The 18694-nt window shown below is 44.8% G+C and overlaps 1 protein-coding gene across 2 annotated transcripts in view; it reads right to left on the reverse strand.

Moving 5' to 3' along the window:
* LOC115131317 (VPS50 EARP/GARPII complex subunit) overlaps positions 1-18694 on the reverse strand; it is a 222829-nt gene that overhangs the window by 203560 nt on the left and 575 nt on the right. For both annotated transcript variants that reach the window (XM_029662931.2, XM_029662930.2), the window contains exons 2-3: positions 17457-17525; positions 2236-2358 (exon numbers count right to left, since the gene is read on the reverse strand). In XM_029662931.2, the coding sequence (XP_029518791.1) occupies positions 2236-2358; positions 17457-17525 (192 nt within the window). The remainder of the gene's footprint in view (positions 1-2235; positions 2359-17456; positions 17526-18694) is intronic.

The following is an 18694-nucleotide window of genomic DNA, read 5'->3' on the forward strand; positions in this document are numbered from 1 at the left end:
AGCCCTCATCCTCCACCCGTTATGTCAGTCACATTCTGTTAAAGGTCCCCACACATCCCTGGGTCGCTCGTCTTTTCAGTTCACTGCAGCTAGCGACTGGAACGAGCTGCAACAAACACTCAAACTGGACAGTTTTATCTCAATCTCTTCATTCAAAGACTCAATCATGGACACTCTTACTGACAGTTGTGGCTGCTTCGCGTGATGTATTGTTGTCTCTACCTTCTTGCCCTTTGTGCTGTTGTCTGTGCCCAATAATGTTTGTACCATGTGTTGTGCTGCTACCATGTTGTGCTGCTGCCATGATGTGTTGCTACCATGTTGTTGTCATTTTGTGTTGCTATCATGCTGTGGTCTTAGATCTCTCTTTATGTAGTGTTTTGTTAAGGCTGCAGCATACACTGTACTGTAGACCTAACTAACTAACTCACCTCCAGCTTGTTGTGTCCTCTGGGTCTGTAGTGAACAGTGGGCCTAACTAACTAACTGACTGACCTCCAGCTTGTTGTGTCCTCTGGGTCTGTAGTGAACAGTGGGCCTAACTAACTAACTGACTCACCTCCAGCTTGTTGTGTCCTCTGGGTCTGTAGTGAACAGTGGGCCTAACTAACTAACTGACTCACCTCCAGCTTGTTGTGTCCTCTGGGTCTGTAGTAAACAGTGGGCCTAACTAACTAACTGACTCACCTCCAGCTTGTTGTGTCCTCTGGGTCTGTAGTGAACAGTGGGCCTAACTAACTAACTGACTCACCTCCAGCTTGTTGTGTCCTCTGGGTCTGTAGTGAACAGTGGGCCTAACTAACTAACTGACTCACCTCCAGCTTGTTGTGTCCTCTGGGTCTGTAGTGAACAGTGGGCCTAACTAACTGACTGACCTCCAGCTTGTTGTGTCCTCTGGGTCTGTAGTGAACAGTGGGCCTAACTAACTAACTGACTCACCTCCAGCTTGTTGTGTCCTCTGGGTCTGTAGTAAACAGTGGGCCTAACTAACTAACTGACTCACCTCCAGCTTGTTGTGTCCTCTGGGTCTGTAGTGAACAGTGGGCCTAACTAACTAACTGACTCACCTCCAGCTTGTTGTGTCCTCTGGGTCTGTAGTGAACAGTGGGCCTAACTAACTGACTGACCTCCAGCTTGTTGTGTCCTCTGGGTCTGTAGTGAACAGTGGGCCTAACTAACTAACTGACTCACCTCCAGCTTGTTGTGTCCTCTGGGTCTGTAGTGAACAGTGGGCCTAACTAACTAACTGACTCACCTCCAGCTTGTTGTGTCCTCTGGGTCTGTAGTGAACAGTGGGCCTAACTAACTAACTGACTCACCTCCAGCTTGTTGTGTCCTCTGGGTCTGTAGTGAACAGTGGGCCTAACTAACTGACTCACCTCCAGCTTGTTGTGTCCTCTGGGTCTGTAGTGAACAGTGGGCCTAACTAACTGACTCACCTCCAGCTTGTTGTGTCCTCTGGGTCTGTAGTGAACAGTGGGCCTAACTAACTGACTCACCTCCAGCTTGTTGTGTCCTCTGGGTCTGTAGTGAACAGTGGGCCTAACTAACTGACTCACCTCCAGCTTGTTGTGTCCTCTGGGTCTGTAGTGAACAGTGGGCCTAACTAACTGACCCACCTCCAGCTTGTTGTGTCCTCTGGGTCTGTAGTGAACAGTGGGCCTAACTAACTAACTGACTCACCTCCAGCTTGTTGTGTCCTCTGGGTCTGTAGTGAACAGTGGGCCTAACTAACTAACTCACCTCCAGCTTGTTGTGTCCTCTGGGTCTGTAGTGAACAGTGGGCCTAACTAACTAACTGACTCACCTCCAGCTTGTTGTGTCCTCTGGGTCTATAGTGAACAGTGGGCCTAACTAACTGACCCACCTCCAGCTTGTTGTGTCCTCTGGGTCTGTAGTGAACAGTGGGCCTAACTAACTGACTCACCTCCAGCTTGTTGTGTCCTCTGGGTCTGTAGTGAACAGTGGGCCTAACTAACTGACTCACCTCCAGCTTGTTGTGTCCTCTGGGTCTGTAGTGAACAGTGGGCCTAACTAACTGACTCACCTCCAGCTTGTTGTGTCCTCTGGGTCTGTAGTGAACAGTGGGCCTAACTAACTAACTGACTCACCTCCAGCTTGTTGTGTCCTCTGGGTCTGTAGTGAACAGTGGGCCTAACTAACTAACTGACTCACCTCCAGCTTGTTGTGTCCTCTGGGTCTGTAGTGAACAGTGGGCCTAACTAACTGACTCACCTCCAGCTCGTGCTGCACCATGTCAAAGGAGTCGTTGGAGTAGTAGACCTCCTGGATGCTGTTAATGATCTCCTGCTCCGCCTGGGGGTCGATGGGCTGCTCCCTCATCTCCCTCATCTCCTCCTGAGATACCAGATAGAGGTGAGAAAGACAAATTACTGCATCAGTTAGGTCAGTAAGACAACAAAGCACCCGGTTGCTGGGACACCCTCGTGGGAAGGGAAGAAACAGAGGCTCTGAGAAAAAAACTCTCCAGAATATCTCTAGGAACCAGAGCCTGTCCATTGGGTTTATCGCTCCTGAAGTCCAGAGATTACCTTCTTATTTAAGCCTGTCTGGCTGTTTCCCTGGAGAGAACTCTTCACAGACCCCTAATGAGCCTGAATATAGGCACTTATCAATAGATACCGCTCTCAGTCAATCCTCTCTTTGAAGATTGATACACCGGCCAATTTGAGAGGGCAAAGCCTGTGCAACACACGTATAAGGCATTATAGTAAAGCAATTGAGCTATGAAATAGGCTGAAACGTATCCAGGACGAATGGGGGTAAATCATCCCAATGGCAGGCAAAAGGACTGATGGAGGAAGAAAGATGCTAGGATATTCTTCAATAACCTTCACAGCATCCATTTGACCATGCCAGCGAGATAGGGTGTGACAGATGGGCCTATATCTCAGGCACTGAATATCAAAACACCTGCCTAGTCGAGAAAACAGCAACAAAACCGGATTTTTCCAGTAAAAGTGAGGAATCAGAGGCAAAATAGAGGCGAATTACAAGGTAATCAGGGGCGGATTACAGAGGAATCAGAGGCAAATTAGAGCCGAATTACAAGGTAATCAAGAGTGAATTACAAGGGAATCAGGGGCGAATTACAGAGGAATCAGAGGCGAATACCATAAGGATCAGAGGCGAATCACAGAAGAAGCAGATGCGAAGCAGAAGAAAGAGGCAAAATAGAGAGGAATGAGAGGCGAATTAGAGAGGAATCAGAGGCGTGTGGTGAAATGTGTGAATGTATTGTAATGTATTTAAAATTGTATAACTGCTTTTGGGGATCCATAATAAATACAATTTAAAGACAAATCAAAGGCAAATTACAGAGGAATATTAAAGAGGAATGAGTACTACCCGTGCGTGCGTGTGTGTGTGCGTGCGTGTGGCCGGGACTATACCAGTACCACATACTCGTGTATTGTTTCCATACTCACGAAGCGGATTTAATTTCTTTAGGAAAACAGCCATAATGTTGGAAACAAACATCATTATGTTGTCATCGAGTCACATTTAGTTATTTTCCAAGTCATAGCACACAATATTTTACATACAGCAGGTTTTTAAAGGACCAAACAGGGAGGTCTGCTTCGTGTTTTCATTTTTTGCCATTGAAAAAAAACATTGCGATCCTGGTATCGTCCCGTCCTGGTAGGTGTTTGAAGGCGTGCGGAGCAGGTCTGACACATTTGAGAACGGGTAGGGCAAACACAGCGGGTGTGTGGGTGAGCGGAGCGTTGAAGCTCAGCATCCTTAATGAGAGGGTGGGTGGGAAATTACGGAGGGATACTGGTAAAGAGAAAATAAGAAAAAGACCAGAAGTGATTCATCTCTCAGGTAGCCCAAATCGATAGTGCCCTTCTTTTTGAACTCTCTGCCTTTTCCTCTTTGTTTGTCCCACTCTCTCACCATGACTTTAAAAATATATTCCAGACAATAAAATAGGTGAATGACTCATTTCTGGGCTCCAAGCATCTCTTCTCTCCACTCTGCTTCACGGGCACAAACACAACCTAAACATTAGCCTCTGCCTAAACCCTGCAGAGCAGAGACATCTAACAACTATCATCATGCTTTGATCACGTTCACGTTGATGGATTCAAATGAAACAATGATCCTCCTCCGTCCAAATTAAAAAGTCTCATCGTCGTGCCGTTCCTCCTTCTCAATATGGGCAGAAACAAACATTCAAAAGCCATTTGCACCTAAAAGTGGGCTGTTTAATGAGCCTTATCAAAGAACCAAAGGCTGTTCGGCTGAAGTCGTCATTGAATGTAGAGAGAAAATCCAACAGAAGACAAAGGGGTTCCTTCTTGGTGAGTGTCAGAAGCCAGGTGAACACGATGCCAGAGGGACACCTGGTCAGTTTGATGGTGAGGTACATGGTGAAGACGTTCAGCTCTGCAGTACACCATGCCAGAGGGACACCTGGTCAGTTTGATGGTGAGGTAAATGGTGAAGACGTTCAGCTCTGCAGTACACCATGCCAGAGGGACACCTGGTCAGTTTGATGGTGAGGTACATCATAGCACACAATATTTTACATACAGCAGGTTTTTGAAGACGTTCAGCTCTGCAGTACACCATGCCAGAGGGACACCTGGTCAGTTTGATCACATGGTGAAGACGTTCAGCTCTGCAGTACACCATGCCAGAGGGACACCTGGTCAGTTTGATGGTGAGGTAAATGGTGAAGACGTTCAGCTCTGCAGTACACCATGCCAGAGGGACACCTGGTCAGTTTGATGGTGAGGTACATGGTGAAGACGTTCAGCTCTGCAGTACACCATGCCAGAGGGACACCTGGTCAGTTTGATGGTGAGGTAAATGGTGAAGACGTTCAGCTCTGCAGTACACCATGCCAGAGGGACACCTGGTCAGTTTGATGGTGAGGTAAATGGTGAAGACGTTCAGCTCTGCAGTACACCATGCCAGAGGGACACCTGGTCAGTTTGATGGTGAGGTACATGGTGAAGACGTTCAGCTCTGCAGTACACCATGCCAGAGGGACACCTGGTCAGTTTGATGGTGAGGTAAATGGTGAAGACGTTCAGCTCTGCAGTACACCATGCCAGAGGGACACCTGGTCAGTTTGATGGTGAGGTAAATGGTGAAGACGTTCAGCTCTGCAGTACACCATGCCAGAGGGACACCTGGTCAGTTTGATGGTGAGGTAAATGGTGAAGACGTTCAGCTCTGCAGTACACCATGCCAGAGGGACACCTGGTCAGTTTGATGGTGAGGTAAATGGTGAAGACGTTCAGCTCTGCAGTACACCATGCCAGAGGGACACCTGGTCAGTTTGATGGTGAGGTACATGGTGAAGACGTTCAGCTCTGCAGTACACCATGCCAGAGGGACACCTGGTCAGTTTGATGGTGAGGTAAATGGTGAAGACGTTCAGCTCTGCAGTACACCATGCCAGAGGGACACCTGGTCAGTTTGATGGTGAGGTAAATGGTGAAGACGTTCAGCTCTGCAGTACACCATGCCAGAGGGACACCTGGTCAGTTTGATGGTGAGGTAAATGGTGAAGACGTTCAGCTCTGCAGTACACCATGCCAGAGGGACACCTGGTCAGTTTGATGGTGAGGTAAATGGTGAAGACGTTCAGCTCTGCAGTACACCATGGCAGAGGGACACCTGGTCAGTTTGATGGTGAGGTACATGGTGAAGACGTTCAGCTCTGCAGTACACCATGCCAGAGGGACACCTGGTCAGTTTGATGGTGAGGTAAATGGTGAAGACGTTCAGCTCTGCAGTACACCATGCCAGAGGGACACCTGGTCAGTTTGATGGTGAGGTAAATGGTGAAGACGTTCAGCTCTGCAGTACACCATGGCAGAGGGACACCTGGTCAGTTTGATGGTGAGGTAAATGGTGAAGACGTTCAGCTCTGCAGTACACCATGCCAGAGGGACACCTGGTCAGTTTGATGGTGAGGTAAATGGTGAAGACGTTCAGCTCTGCAGTACACCATGCCAGAGGGACACCTGGTCAGTTTGATGGTGAGGTACATGGTGAAGACGTTCAGCTCTGCAGTACATGATGCCAGAGGGACACCTAGTGGTGGATCAGAGGACTAAACTACATGGAACAGTCAGTACTATAGATTCACGGGTTGACTCGCAGTCCTGGTGGTTAAATCCGCAGGGCGTGTGGGTTTAGGGTCATTAAATAGTGTGGATGAAGGGCGGGTGGGTGGCGGGCAGGTTGAATGAAGAGAAAACAATACCATTAAAAAATCCATAAATGTATAAAATTCTTGTGCAATTTATATCTATTGGCTACATTTCTGGCATTAGTAAGTAAACTTAAGCTTCAGGGCTTTTAACTGTACACGCGCCAAATAGCCTACATGCCAATCGCCAAATGCTTTAGGGAACCGGTAGAAAAAGTTCATGTTGATCCAGACAATGTCGGAATTTAATTAAATAATAGAAAAGCTGCAAAATGGAGAGTTGAAAATAAAGAGAAGGGAGGGCCAGAAAAGTAACGTTTGAAAAATGAAGGTGATAGCAGTGCCGGCTGTGTTATGTGATAATTGAGGTGCTATATAAATTTGACAGTCACAAGACAGGGACTTTAAAACAGGCTTATGACACATGAAGGGAACTGTAGCCTGTTCAGATGGGTTAAATGGAAACTGAAATCTAGACACTGACTGGAGGTCTATAACCTCTCACACAACATTAATACTAACTCTTACAGTAAAATCATTCACCAATTGTAGGCTACATTTTTACTCAGGAACAAGAGTGGAGAAACATGATTTCTTTCTTTCAGCATAGAGAGAATGTGAATGTGCAGTTAGATACTGTCTATAGAGGTGTTGTCTTTATCAGCATCATAAAAGCTCATAGTATTTCAACCACATAAAATACGCATCCAAGCAGAACTGAAATCAAAAACTTGTTGGGTCGTTGAAACAGCAATATACTTTCTTACAACCAGTCTAACAGATGTAATTTAGACATTTTGCAAATAAAATCTTTAGTTTCTTCTTTTTTTTATCTCCCCGGTCCCTAAACATCTTTGGGCCGCGAAAAGGAGCAGAGAGAAAATAAACTTTCCAGACGTCAACTAGATTGAGGCATTCATCCTATCCATTTATGACATTCTGGTGAGCAAGGGTTTATTTAGTCTTCTAGGGCTACAATTAATAACAGAAGGAAAGATGCATGTATCTAATTATAGACAAGTTTACTAACAAAAACCCTACCAAAGTGTCAGAAGTTATAAGAAGAAACCTATCAGGCAAAAAAAATAAAAAATCAGTTCCCGAAAATGTCAATAAGACAACTCCATTAGCTTCTGCAATACATCCCATGGAGGCAGATACTGTATATCATTAAATAAACTCAGCAAAAAAAAAAAGTCCCTTTTTCAGGACCCTGTCTTTCAAAGATAATAAAAAATAACTTCACAGATCTTCATTGTAAAGGGTTTAAACACTGTTTCCCATGCTTGTTCAATGAAGCATAAACAATTCATGAACACGCACCTGTGGAACGGTCATTAAGACACTAACAGCTTAAAGATGGTAGGCAATTAACGTCACAGTTATGAAAACTTAGGACACGAAAGAGGCCTTTCTACGACTCTGAAAAACACCAAAAGAAAGATGCCCAGGGTCCCTGCTCATCTGTGTGAACGTACCTTAGGCATGCTGCAAGGAGGCATGAGGACTGCAGATGTGGCCAGGGCAATACAGTGGGGCAAAAAAGTATTTAGTCAGCCACCAATTGTGCAAGTTCTCCTACTTGAAAAGATGAGAGAGGCCTGTAATTTTCATCATAGGTACACTTCAACTATGACAGACAAAATGAGAATAAAAAAAATCCAGAAAATCACATTGTAGGATTTTTAATGAATTTATTTGCAAATTATGGTGGAAAATAATCAGACTGAGCTTGTTGACATTGAAGGCAATTTCAATGCTGTGTGTTACAGGGAAGACATCCTCCTCCCTCATGTGGTACCCTTCCTGCAGGCTCATCCTGACATGACCCTCTAGCATGACAATGCCACCAGCAATACTGCTCGTTCTGTGTGTGATTTCCTGAAAGACAGGAATGTCAGAGTTCTGCCATGGCCAGCGAAGAGTCCAGATCTCAATGAGCACGTCTGGGGTCTGTTGGATCGGATGGTAAGGGCTAGGGCCATTCGCCCCCAGAAATGTCCGGTAACTTGCAGGTGCCTTGGTAGAAGAGTGGGGTAACATCCCACAGCAAGAACTGGCAAATCTGGTGCAGTCCATGAGGAGGAGATGCACTACAGTACTTAATGCAGCTGGTGGCCACACCAGATACTGGCTGTTACTTTTGATTATGACACCCCCCCCCCCTTTGTTCAGGGACACATTATTTAATTTCTGTTAGTCACATGTCTGTGGAACTTGTTCGGTTTGGCTCTCAGTTGTTGAATCTTATGTTCAAACAAATATTTACACATGTTAAGTTTGCTGAAAATAAACGCAGTTGACAGTGAGAGGACTTTTCTTTTTTTGCTAGGTTGAGATGTACAATACATTACCAAAAGTATGTGGACACGTGCTCACCGAACATCTCATTCCAAAATCATTGGCATTAATATGGAGTTGGTCCCCACTTTGCTGCTATAACATCCTCCACTCTTCTGGCAAGGCTTTCCACTAGATGTTGGAACATTGCTGCGGGGACTCCATTCAGCGAAAAGAGCATTCGTGAGGTCGGGCACTGCTGTTTGGCGATTAGTCCTGGCTCGCAGTCCATGTTCCAATTCATCCCAAAAGTGTTTGATGGTGTTGATGACTGGGCTGCACAGAGTCTTGACAAGTTCTTCCACACCAATCCTGACAAACCATTTCTGTATGTTCCTCGCTTTGTGCACAGGGGCATTGTCATGCTGAAACAGGAAAGGGCCTTCCCCAAACTGTTGCCACAAAGTTGGAAGCACAGAATTGTCTAGAATGTAATTTAATACCGTAGCATTTGCTGTAGGTATTTTATGCTGTAGCACTAGCCCAAACCATTATTCCCCTCCTCCACTAAACTTTACAGTTGGCACTATCCATTGGGGCAGGTCGCGTTCTCCTGGCATCCGCCAACCCAGATTTGTCTGTCGGACTGCCAGATGGTGAAGCGTAATTCATCACTCTAGAGAATGTGTTTCCACTGCTCTAGAGTCCAATGGGAGTGACTATTACACCACTCCAGCCGACGCTTGGCATTGCATATGGTGACCTTAGGCTTGTGTGCGGCTGCTCGGCCACAGAAACCAATTTCATGAATCTCCCGAAGAACAGTTCTTGTGCTGACGTTGCTTCCAGAGGCAGTTTTTGAACTCGGTAGGGAGTGTTGCAACCTAGGACAGACGGCTTCAGTATGCGGCGTTCCCGTTTTGTGAGCTTGTGTGGCCTACCACTTTGCGGCTGAGCCAATGTTGCTCCTAGACGTTTCCACTTCACAATAAGAGCAATTACAGCTGACAGGGGCAGCTCTAGCAGTGTGGAAATTTCACGAACTGACTTGTTGGAAAGGTGGCAACCTATGGCGGTGCCACGTTGAAAATCACTGAGCTCTCACAAAGAGTGGCAGTGGTGTGGAGAAGGGGGGAGGCAATGCAAATAGTCTTGGTAGCCATTTTGTGAGCCTTTCAGGAGTCTTATGACTTGGGGGTAGAAGCTGTTTAGAAGACTTTTGAACCTAGACTTGGCTCTCCGGTATCACTTGCCGTATGGTAGGAGAGATAAGTCTATGACTAGGGTGGCTGGAGTGCTTGACAAATTTTAGGGCCTTCCTCTGACACCGCCTGGTACAGAAGTCCTGAATGGCAGGAAGTGACGTACTGGGCCGCTCGCACTACCCTCTGTAGTGCCTTGTGGTCGGAGGCCGAGCAGTTGCCATACCAGGCAGTGATGCAACCAGTCAGGATGATCTTGATGGAGCAGCTGTATAACCTTTTGAGGATGAGGACCAATGCCAAATCGTTTCTGTCTCCTGAGGGGGAATAGGTTTGTTGTGCCCGCTTCACGGCAGTCATGGTGTGCTTGGACCATGTTAGCTTGTTGGTGATGTGGACACCAAGGAACTTGAAGTGCTCAACCTGCTCCACTGCAGCCCCGTCGATGAGAATGGGGGCGTGTTCATTCCTCTTTTTCCTGTAGTCCACAATTATCTCCTTTGTCTTGATCACGTTGAGGGAGAGGTTGTTGTCCTTGCACCACCCGGCCAGGTCTCTGACCTCCTCCCTATAGGCTGTCTCATCGTTGTCTGCGATCAGGCCTACCACGTTTGTGTCATCGGCAAATTTAATGATGGTGTTGGAGTAGTGCCTGGCCGTGCAGTCATGAGTGAACAGGGAGTACAGGAGGGGGCTGATCACGCACCCCTGAGGGGCACCTGTGTTGAGGATCAGAGAAGAGGATGTGTTGTTACCTACCCTTACCAACTGGGTGGTGGCCCATCAGGAAGTCCAGGATCCAGTTGCAGAGGGAGGTGTTTAGTCCCTCGGTCCTAAGCATATTGTTGTGCTTTGAGGGCACTATGGTGATGAACTCTGAGCTGAAGTCAATGAATAGCCTTCTCACATAGGTGTTCCTTTTGTCCAGGTGGGAAAGGGCAGTGTGGAGTGCAATAGACTGCATCATCTGTGGATCTGTTGGGGCGGTATGCAAATTGGAGTGGGTCTAGGGTTTCTGGGATGATGCTGTTGATGTGAGCCATGACCCGCCTTTCAAAGCACTTCATGGCTACAGACGTGAGTGCTACAGGTCGGTAGTCATTTAGGCAGGTTACCTTAGTGTTCTTGGGCACTATGGTGGTCTGCTTAAACATGTTGGTATTACAGACTCAGTCGGGAGAGGTTGAAAATGTAAGTGAAGACACTTACTAGTTGGTAAGCGCATGTTCGGAGTACACGTCCTTGTAATCCGTCTGGCCCTGCGGCCTTGTCCTGTCTTGAGGTCTTAGTCACATCGGCAGCGGAGAGCGTGATCACACATTTCAGTGTTATTTGCCTCGAAGTGAGCATAGAAATGATTTAGCTCGTCTGGTAGGCTTTTGTCACTGGGCAGCTCTCGGCTGTGCTTCCCTTTGTAGTATAATGGTTTGCAGGCACTGCCACATACGACGAGTGTCAGAGCCGGAGTAGAACGACTCTTGGTCCTGTATTGACACTTTGCCTGTTTGATGGTTCGTCGGAGGGCATAGCCAAATTTCTTATAAGCTTCAGGGTTAGAGTCCTGCTCCTTGAAAGCAGCAGCTCTAGCCTTCAGCTCAGTGCGGATGCTGCCTGTAATCCATGGCTTCTGGTTGGGGTATGCTCATACTGTCACTGTGATTATGACATCATCGATGCACTTATTGATGAAGCCAATGACTGATGTGGTGTACTCCTCAATGCCATCGGAGGAATCCAGTCTGTGCAAGCAAAAGAGTCCTGTAGTTTAGCATCTGCTTCATCTGACCACTTTTTTATTGATCTAGTCACTGGTGCTTCCTGCTTTAATTTTTTCTTGCAAGCAGGAATCAGGAGGATGGAATTATGGTCAGATTTGCCAAATGGAAGGCGAGGGAGAGCTTTGTATGCATCTCTGTGTGAGTTATAGGTGGTCCAGAGTTCTTTTCCATCTGGTTGCACATTTAACATGTTGATAGAAATTTGGTAAAACTGTTTCCCTGCATTAAAGTCCCTGGCTACTAGAAGCACCGCCTCTGTGTGAGGGTTTTCTTGTTTGCTTATGGCGGAATACAGCTCATTCAATGCTATCTTAGTGCCAGCCTCTGATTGTGGTGGTATGTAAACAGCATCAAGGAATATAGATGAAAACTCTCTTGGTAGGTAGTGTGGTCTGCAGCTTATCATGAGAAACTCTACCTCAGGCGAGCAATAGCTCAAGACTTCCTTAGATATCGTGCACCAGCTGTTGTTTACAAAATACATAGACCACCGCCACTTGTCTTACCAGACGCTGCTGTTATATCCTTCCGGTACAATGTATAACCAAGCCAGCTGTATGTTGATATTGTCCTCGTTCAGCCATGACTCCGTGAAGCATAAGATGTTACCATTTTTAATGTCCTGTTGGTAGTTTAATCTTCCCAGTAACTCATCCATTTTATTGTCCAAAGATTGCATGTTTGCTAGCAGAATTGAGGGGAGTGGGGGTTTATTTGATTGCCTCCGACTCCTCAGAAGGCAGCCCGCTCTCCGGCCTCTCTTTCTCCGCCTCCTCTTCACGCAGATCACTGGAGTCGGTGTCTGTTCCCAAGGGAGCCGTACATCCTCCGCCTCGGGCTCGTCAGAGTCGTGAAAGAAGAAAAAGGATTCTGCTAGTCCGTGGTGAGTAATCGCAGTCCCGATGTCTATAAGTTATTTTTTGTCATAAGAGACGGTAGCGGCAACATTATGTGCAAAAAGAGTTTAAAAAAGTTAAACGCAGGTAAACAAACAAAAAAAACAATTGGTTGGGGGCGTCTGCCTTCTGCTCCGGTGTTTGATTTTATACACCTGTCAGTAACGGGTTTGTCTGAAATAGACAAATTTACTAATTTGAAGGGGTGGTCACATACCTTTCTACACAGTGTATATCTGACAAATGCATATCATATACACTGAATGTACAAAACATTATGATAGACTGACCAGGTGAAAGCTATTATCCCTTATTGATGTCACCTGTGAAATCCACTTCAATCAGTGTAAATGAAGGGGAAGAGACGGGTTAAAGAAGGAGTTTTAAGCCTTAAGACATAGATTGGGTATGTGTGCCACTCACAGGGTGAATGGGAAAGGAACATTCTTTAAGTGCCTTTGAACAGGGTATGGTAGTAAGTGCCAGGTGGACCTGTTTGTGCCAAGAAATACAACGCTGCTGGGTTTCTCATGCTCAACAGTTTCCTGTGTGTATCAAGAATGGTCCACCACCCAATGGACATCCAGCCAACTTAGAGTCAACATGGGCCAGGATTCCTGTGGAACACTTGACACCTTGTAGAGTCCATGCCCCCATGAATTGAGGCCAATATTACGAAGGTGTTCCTAATGTTTTGTACACGCAGTGTCTAGTCTGGCGGTTGCGGGTGGGTATTAGAAATTGCGGGCTGTTGCATGTGAACAAACAGCTGACCCACGCACCACTAGAGGGTACATGCTAATTATCTCTCCTTACTCCTGAAGTGTGCAATTGTTCACTTCCCTTCATAAATTTGAAAGGAAATTAATGGTGTATGGTAATATGCCATCACCAATTTGATGCATTTACACTGAGTAGTGAACGAGTGTACATTTAAGAGAGATTATTAGGACACACAGTGGGCTTGAAAGAAGTGAATTGTAATGATTGCAACATCTGTCGCTTCAAGGGACTGTGGAGACTTGATTAAATGTCTGAATTATTAAGTGCCCACAAAAGCATCTTAAAATGTACTAGGGAAGAAAAGATTGAGTGTAAAAAAAAAAAATCAAAGGAATTCTACCATATGTGATCTGCTGCTTAGTCAGAGAAGTAAATGAAATGTGGTTTGTACAAATAAAGGGCCCCAAAAGAGGAAAGAGAGAAAAGTATCTCAGGACTACAAAGAGAGGCACCTACAACAACACTTATCTGTCAGGGAGAAAGAGCTGGCCTCCTTTTAAGGAATGAGTATACATCTGCATTCCAAATGAGTTGTCAAAAGAGCAGAAACAGCCTTGTACAGCCTTGCAAGGTTACATGAATCCTATGATGGCCGTCTTCTGGATAAATGAATTTAGACCCGCCCATCGACCATTCTCGGACTTATCTGGGTGTACATCGGATGGCAGCATGCGTCAATCAAACACAGCAGAACTAGACAATATATCTGGAGGATGAATGGTTTGAACCACAGCCAAACAACTTTGAGCTACAGTCCCAGTCAAAAGTTTAGACACACCTAGTCATTCAAGGGTTTTTCTTAAAATTTCACTATTTTCTACATTGTTAAACAATAGTGAAGACAAAACTATGAAATAACCCAAATGGAATTATATAGTAAACAAATTAATTGTTTAATTCTTTTTTTTACATTCAAATTATATATATTTTTAAAAAATTGAATCATATTTTATATTTGAAATTCTTCAAAGTAGCCACCCTTTGCCTTGACAGCTTTGCACACTCTTGGCATTCTCTCAACCAGCTTCATGAGCAAGTCACCTGGAATGCCTTTCAATGAACAGTTGTGCATTGTTAAAAGTTAATGTGAAATGTCTTTCCTTAATGCGTTTGATCCAATCAGTTGTGTTGTGACAAGGTAAGGGAGGTATACAGAGGATGGTCTTTTACCAAATAGGGCTATGTCCATATTATGGCAAGAACAGCTCAAATATACAAAGAGAAACAACAGTCCATCATTAGTTTAAGACATGAAGGTCAATCAATGTGGAAAACGTAAAGAACTTTGAAATCTTCTTAAAGTGCAGTCGCAAAAACCACTATGATGAAACTGACTCTCAATTAGGACCGAGACAGGAAAGGAAGACCCAGAGTTACCTCTGCTGCAGAGGATAAGTTCATTAGAGTTACCAGCACACAACCACATCATTCTGCAGCGATATGCCATCCCATCTGGTTTGCGCTTAGCGGGACTATCATTTGTTTTTCAACAGGAATTCCAGGCTGTGTAAGGGCTATTTGACCAAGGAGAGTGATGGAGTGCTGTATCAGATGACCTGGCCTCCACAATCACCCAACCTCAACCCAATTGAGATGGTTTGGGATGAGTCGGACCGCAGAGTGAAGGAAAAGCAGCCAACAAGTACACAGTATACGTGGGAAATCCTTCAAGACTGTCAGAAAAGCATTCCAGGTGAAGCTGGTTGAGCGAATGCCAAGAGTGTGCAAAGCTGTCATCAAGGCAAAGGGTGGCTACTTTGAAGAATCTAAAATATTTTTGATTTGTTTCAAACTTTTTGGGTTACTACATGATTCCATGTGTTATTGCATAGTGTTGATACCTTCACTATTATTCTACAATGAAGAAAATAGTACAAATAAAGAAAAACCCTTGAATTTAGTAGGTGTCCAAACTTTTGACAGGTACCGTATATGAATAGTATGGTTTGAAACACACCCAAACCAGTTTGCGCTATGTGAATAGTATGGTTTGAAACACACCCAAACCAGTTTGCGCTATGTGAATAGTATGGTTTGAAACACACCCAAACCAGTTTGAATAGTATGGTTTGAAACACACCCAAACCAGTTTGCGCTATGTGAATAGTATGGTTTGAAACACACCCAAACCAGTTTGCGCTATGTGAATAGTATGGTTTGAAACACACCCAAACCAGTTTGCGCTATGTGAATAGTATGGTTTGAAACACAGCCTTATAGGCCTGTATGGCTCTAGTTTGACCCCCCCACGCCACTTGGTTTGATGGTGTGTGGATAGGAGGTAGAAAGTAAAAATATGAACCCCTTTTCCCTCTCTGCTCCTTGCATCACATCTGTCCAAACTCATTAAAGGTCAAGCTAGATAGAATGAGAACCATAGAAAATAAAAAGTACTCAGGCATAAGTCTCGCTGCACAACCCATTGGAGAATGTATTGAGAAATCATGTGACTATACTGAAAAAAAAGAAGAAACTACACTATGAAACAACGATAAATGACAAAGGAGGACAGTAAAAAGCTTTGGAGCACCTAAAAATGACATTTTAGGGGAAAAAGGCAAACTCATCTCCATCCTTAAAAGAATCAGATGGCTCATTCATCACAAAACCAACTGAAACTACTTAAAAAATAAATTTAAAAAATGGCAAGATTAGCAAACTTAGGCATGACAGCAACAAAACGCTGACACTACACATCCAAGTTTATCTGACCAAATGATGAAAGACAAGCATTGTAATTTTGAATTGCGTAAAGTGAGTGTGGAAGAGGTGAAAATTGATTGTTGTCTATCAACAATGACAAGCCACCGGGGTCTGACAACTTGGATGGAAAATTACTGAGGATAACAGCGTACAATATTGCCACTCCTATTTGCCATATTTTCAATTTAAGCCTACTAGAAAGTGTGGCCCCAGGCTTGGAGGGTCATTAAAGGGAATAGGGTGCCATTTTGGACACAGCCTGTCATTGCCTTTGTTCAGTGTGACATCTTCCACGTCAGTGTGACATCGTCCATGTCGGCTCGGCCTAAACCTTGACAGCCAAAATGGGAGAGGTCAGCAGTCAACTTTCAGACTTTGAGTCTGCTGCCCACACAGGTAGGAGAAGAAAAGGCTGCGGCCGTCAATAACAGGCTTGGAACAGAGGAAATGAAACGTCTTCTTGAATCACCCTGCATGGTGGATAATGGGGTTGGTCCCATTCCAAGTTCTATTCAAGTGGAGCTCATAGAAGGTCAAAAATACACAGAGACGTCAAGGAGAGTGGCTTGTAGGTCTCCCAAAGAGTGACTAACATTATAAACAGGGCATTTTCTTCATCGCTGAGAAACACTCTTTACAAATTGAATTCGCACTCAGAACTAGTGGCTAATAACAAATGTAGCCCCTCATGGCTAACTGTGACTGGTTGCTTTTTCTAAGCAATGGCTCACTCTCCCATCCAAACTGCTGCAATAGTGTCTCGGCAGTACAGCTAGGCATTATCCGGATTGTTATCCTTGACGTGAGGAGTGTCGTTTGGTGAATGACCAACTTCGATCTTTCCAACAATTGGCTTCTTTGTAGTGTGATGTAGAATAATGATTCAACAGCCCCTGAAGGACTAGAGAGACTAGATAAGGCAATGTGAATGTAAGGTCAGGCTGAAATTCAGTGATTACATAAAGAATGTGACTCCTAAAGTGTTTCTTACCAAATTGCCTCCAGGAGACCCTGGCTAAAATCGAAGACTGAAATGTAATGGCCTACCTCTTTTCAGTGGTCTCAAAACCTAAGGTGTTCATTCAAAGGATGTGCTATGACACAGGGCAACACTCATACTGCATGTCATTCAGTCCTGGGCTATCAACAAGATACAGGGCTAGGCTACACAGACGAATAATTACAGTTGGGGGAACTAATTATGATTTCACGTAGAAATGTACAGGAAATTAAACAGTCTATTGGAAATAGGCCTCGTTAACACACAGGGGGGAGCTAGTTGGTTTAGGCAGTATCTGAATCATCTGAAACTGTTTCACTTGTGGGTAACCGGAAGGAACGCTGTATATTTTACACAATTGTACTAACTAACAACTAACCTGATTCAGCTCATCAACCAACTATTTATTAGGAATCAGGCGTGCTAGATTCAGGTTGGAGTGAAAACCTACATGATGGTAGCGCTCCAAGAACAGGGTGGGAGAACTCTGGTTTAGTGCTCATTGGTTAACAATAATGCAAACAACTGTCTGAATGCAGTGAAATTAAATAGCATCAGAGACAACCACTAAATCAAACTTCATAGAAATGGTATTATACTACATCTCTGAAGAGAGCTTACCTTGCTTGGGATCCTGAAGTCCTCCACTGGGCTGAGGTCTGCAATGCTCTCCTGTGGGCTTTTCAGGCCCTGTCATCAACAATAAGGATGGTATTTTACAACAGGCAGGTTTAGCTAACTGTATACTACGTGCAGTAATCAATGGACAAAATGACCCTTGGCTGAAGTCAGTGGTGAGCTGCTACAGACAGTCTCTGTGTGGTGTAGGTGTGTATGATGTGTATGCCAGACTGACACATTGCTACAGCATATGACTCTGCACATACCGTGCATTCGGAAAGTATTCAGACCCCTTGACTTTCTACACATTTTGTTACGTTAGAATCTTATCCTAAAATTGATTAAATTGTTTTTTTCCTCATCAACCTACACACAATACCCCATAATGACAAAGCAAAAACAGTTTATATTTTTAATACATTTGCAAAACAACTTACTGAAATATCACATTTACAGACGTATCAGACCCTTTACTCAGTACTTTGTTGAAGCACCTTTGCCAGCGATTACAGCATTGAGTCTAGGTATGAAGCTACAAGCTTGGCACACTTGTATTTGGGAGGTTTCTCTCATTCTTCTCAACAGAGCCTCTCAAGTTCTGTCAGGTTGGATGGGGAGCATCGCTGCACAGCTTTTTCAGGTTTCTCCAGAGATGTTTGATCGGGTTCAAGTCCGGGCCACTCAAGGACATTCAGATACATGTCCCGAAGTCACTCCTGTGCTGTCTTGTCTGTGTTCTTAGGGTCATTGTCCTGTTGGAAGGTGAACCTTCGCCCGAGTCTGAGGTCCTGAGCAGGTTTGCATCAAGGAGCTCTCTGTACTTTGCCCTGTTCATCTTTCCCACGATCCTGACTAGTCTCCCAGTCCCTGCTGCTGAAAAACATCCCCACAGCATGATGCTGCCGCCACCATGCTTCACCGTAGGGATGGTGCCATGTTTCCTCCAGACATGACACTTGGCATTCAGTCCAAAGAGTTCAATCTTGGTTTCATCAGACCAGAGAATCTTGTTTTTCATGGTCTGAGAGTCCTTTATTTGTAGAAACATTTCAAGGTTGATCAATGGAAACAGGATGTACCTGAACTCAATTTAGAGTCTCATAGCAAAGGGTCTCAATACATTTCTAAAAACCTGTTTTTGTTTTGTTATTGTGGGTTATTGCGTGTACATTGTGGGTTATTGCGTGTACATTGCATTTTAGAATAAGGCTGTAACGTAACAACATGTGGAAAAATTC

Source organism: Oncorhynchus nerka, linkage group LG7 (assembly GCF_034236695.1).
Source record: "Oncorhynchus nerka isolate Pitt River linkage group LG7, Oner_Uvic_2.0, whole genome shotgun sequence".
In the NCBI taxonomy this organism is placed as follows: domain Eukaryota; kingdom Metazoa; phylum Chordata; class Actinopteri; order Salmoniformes; family Salmonidae; genus Oncorhynchus; species Oncorhynchus nerka.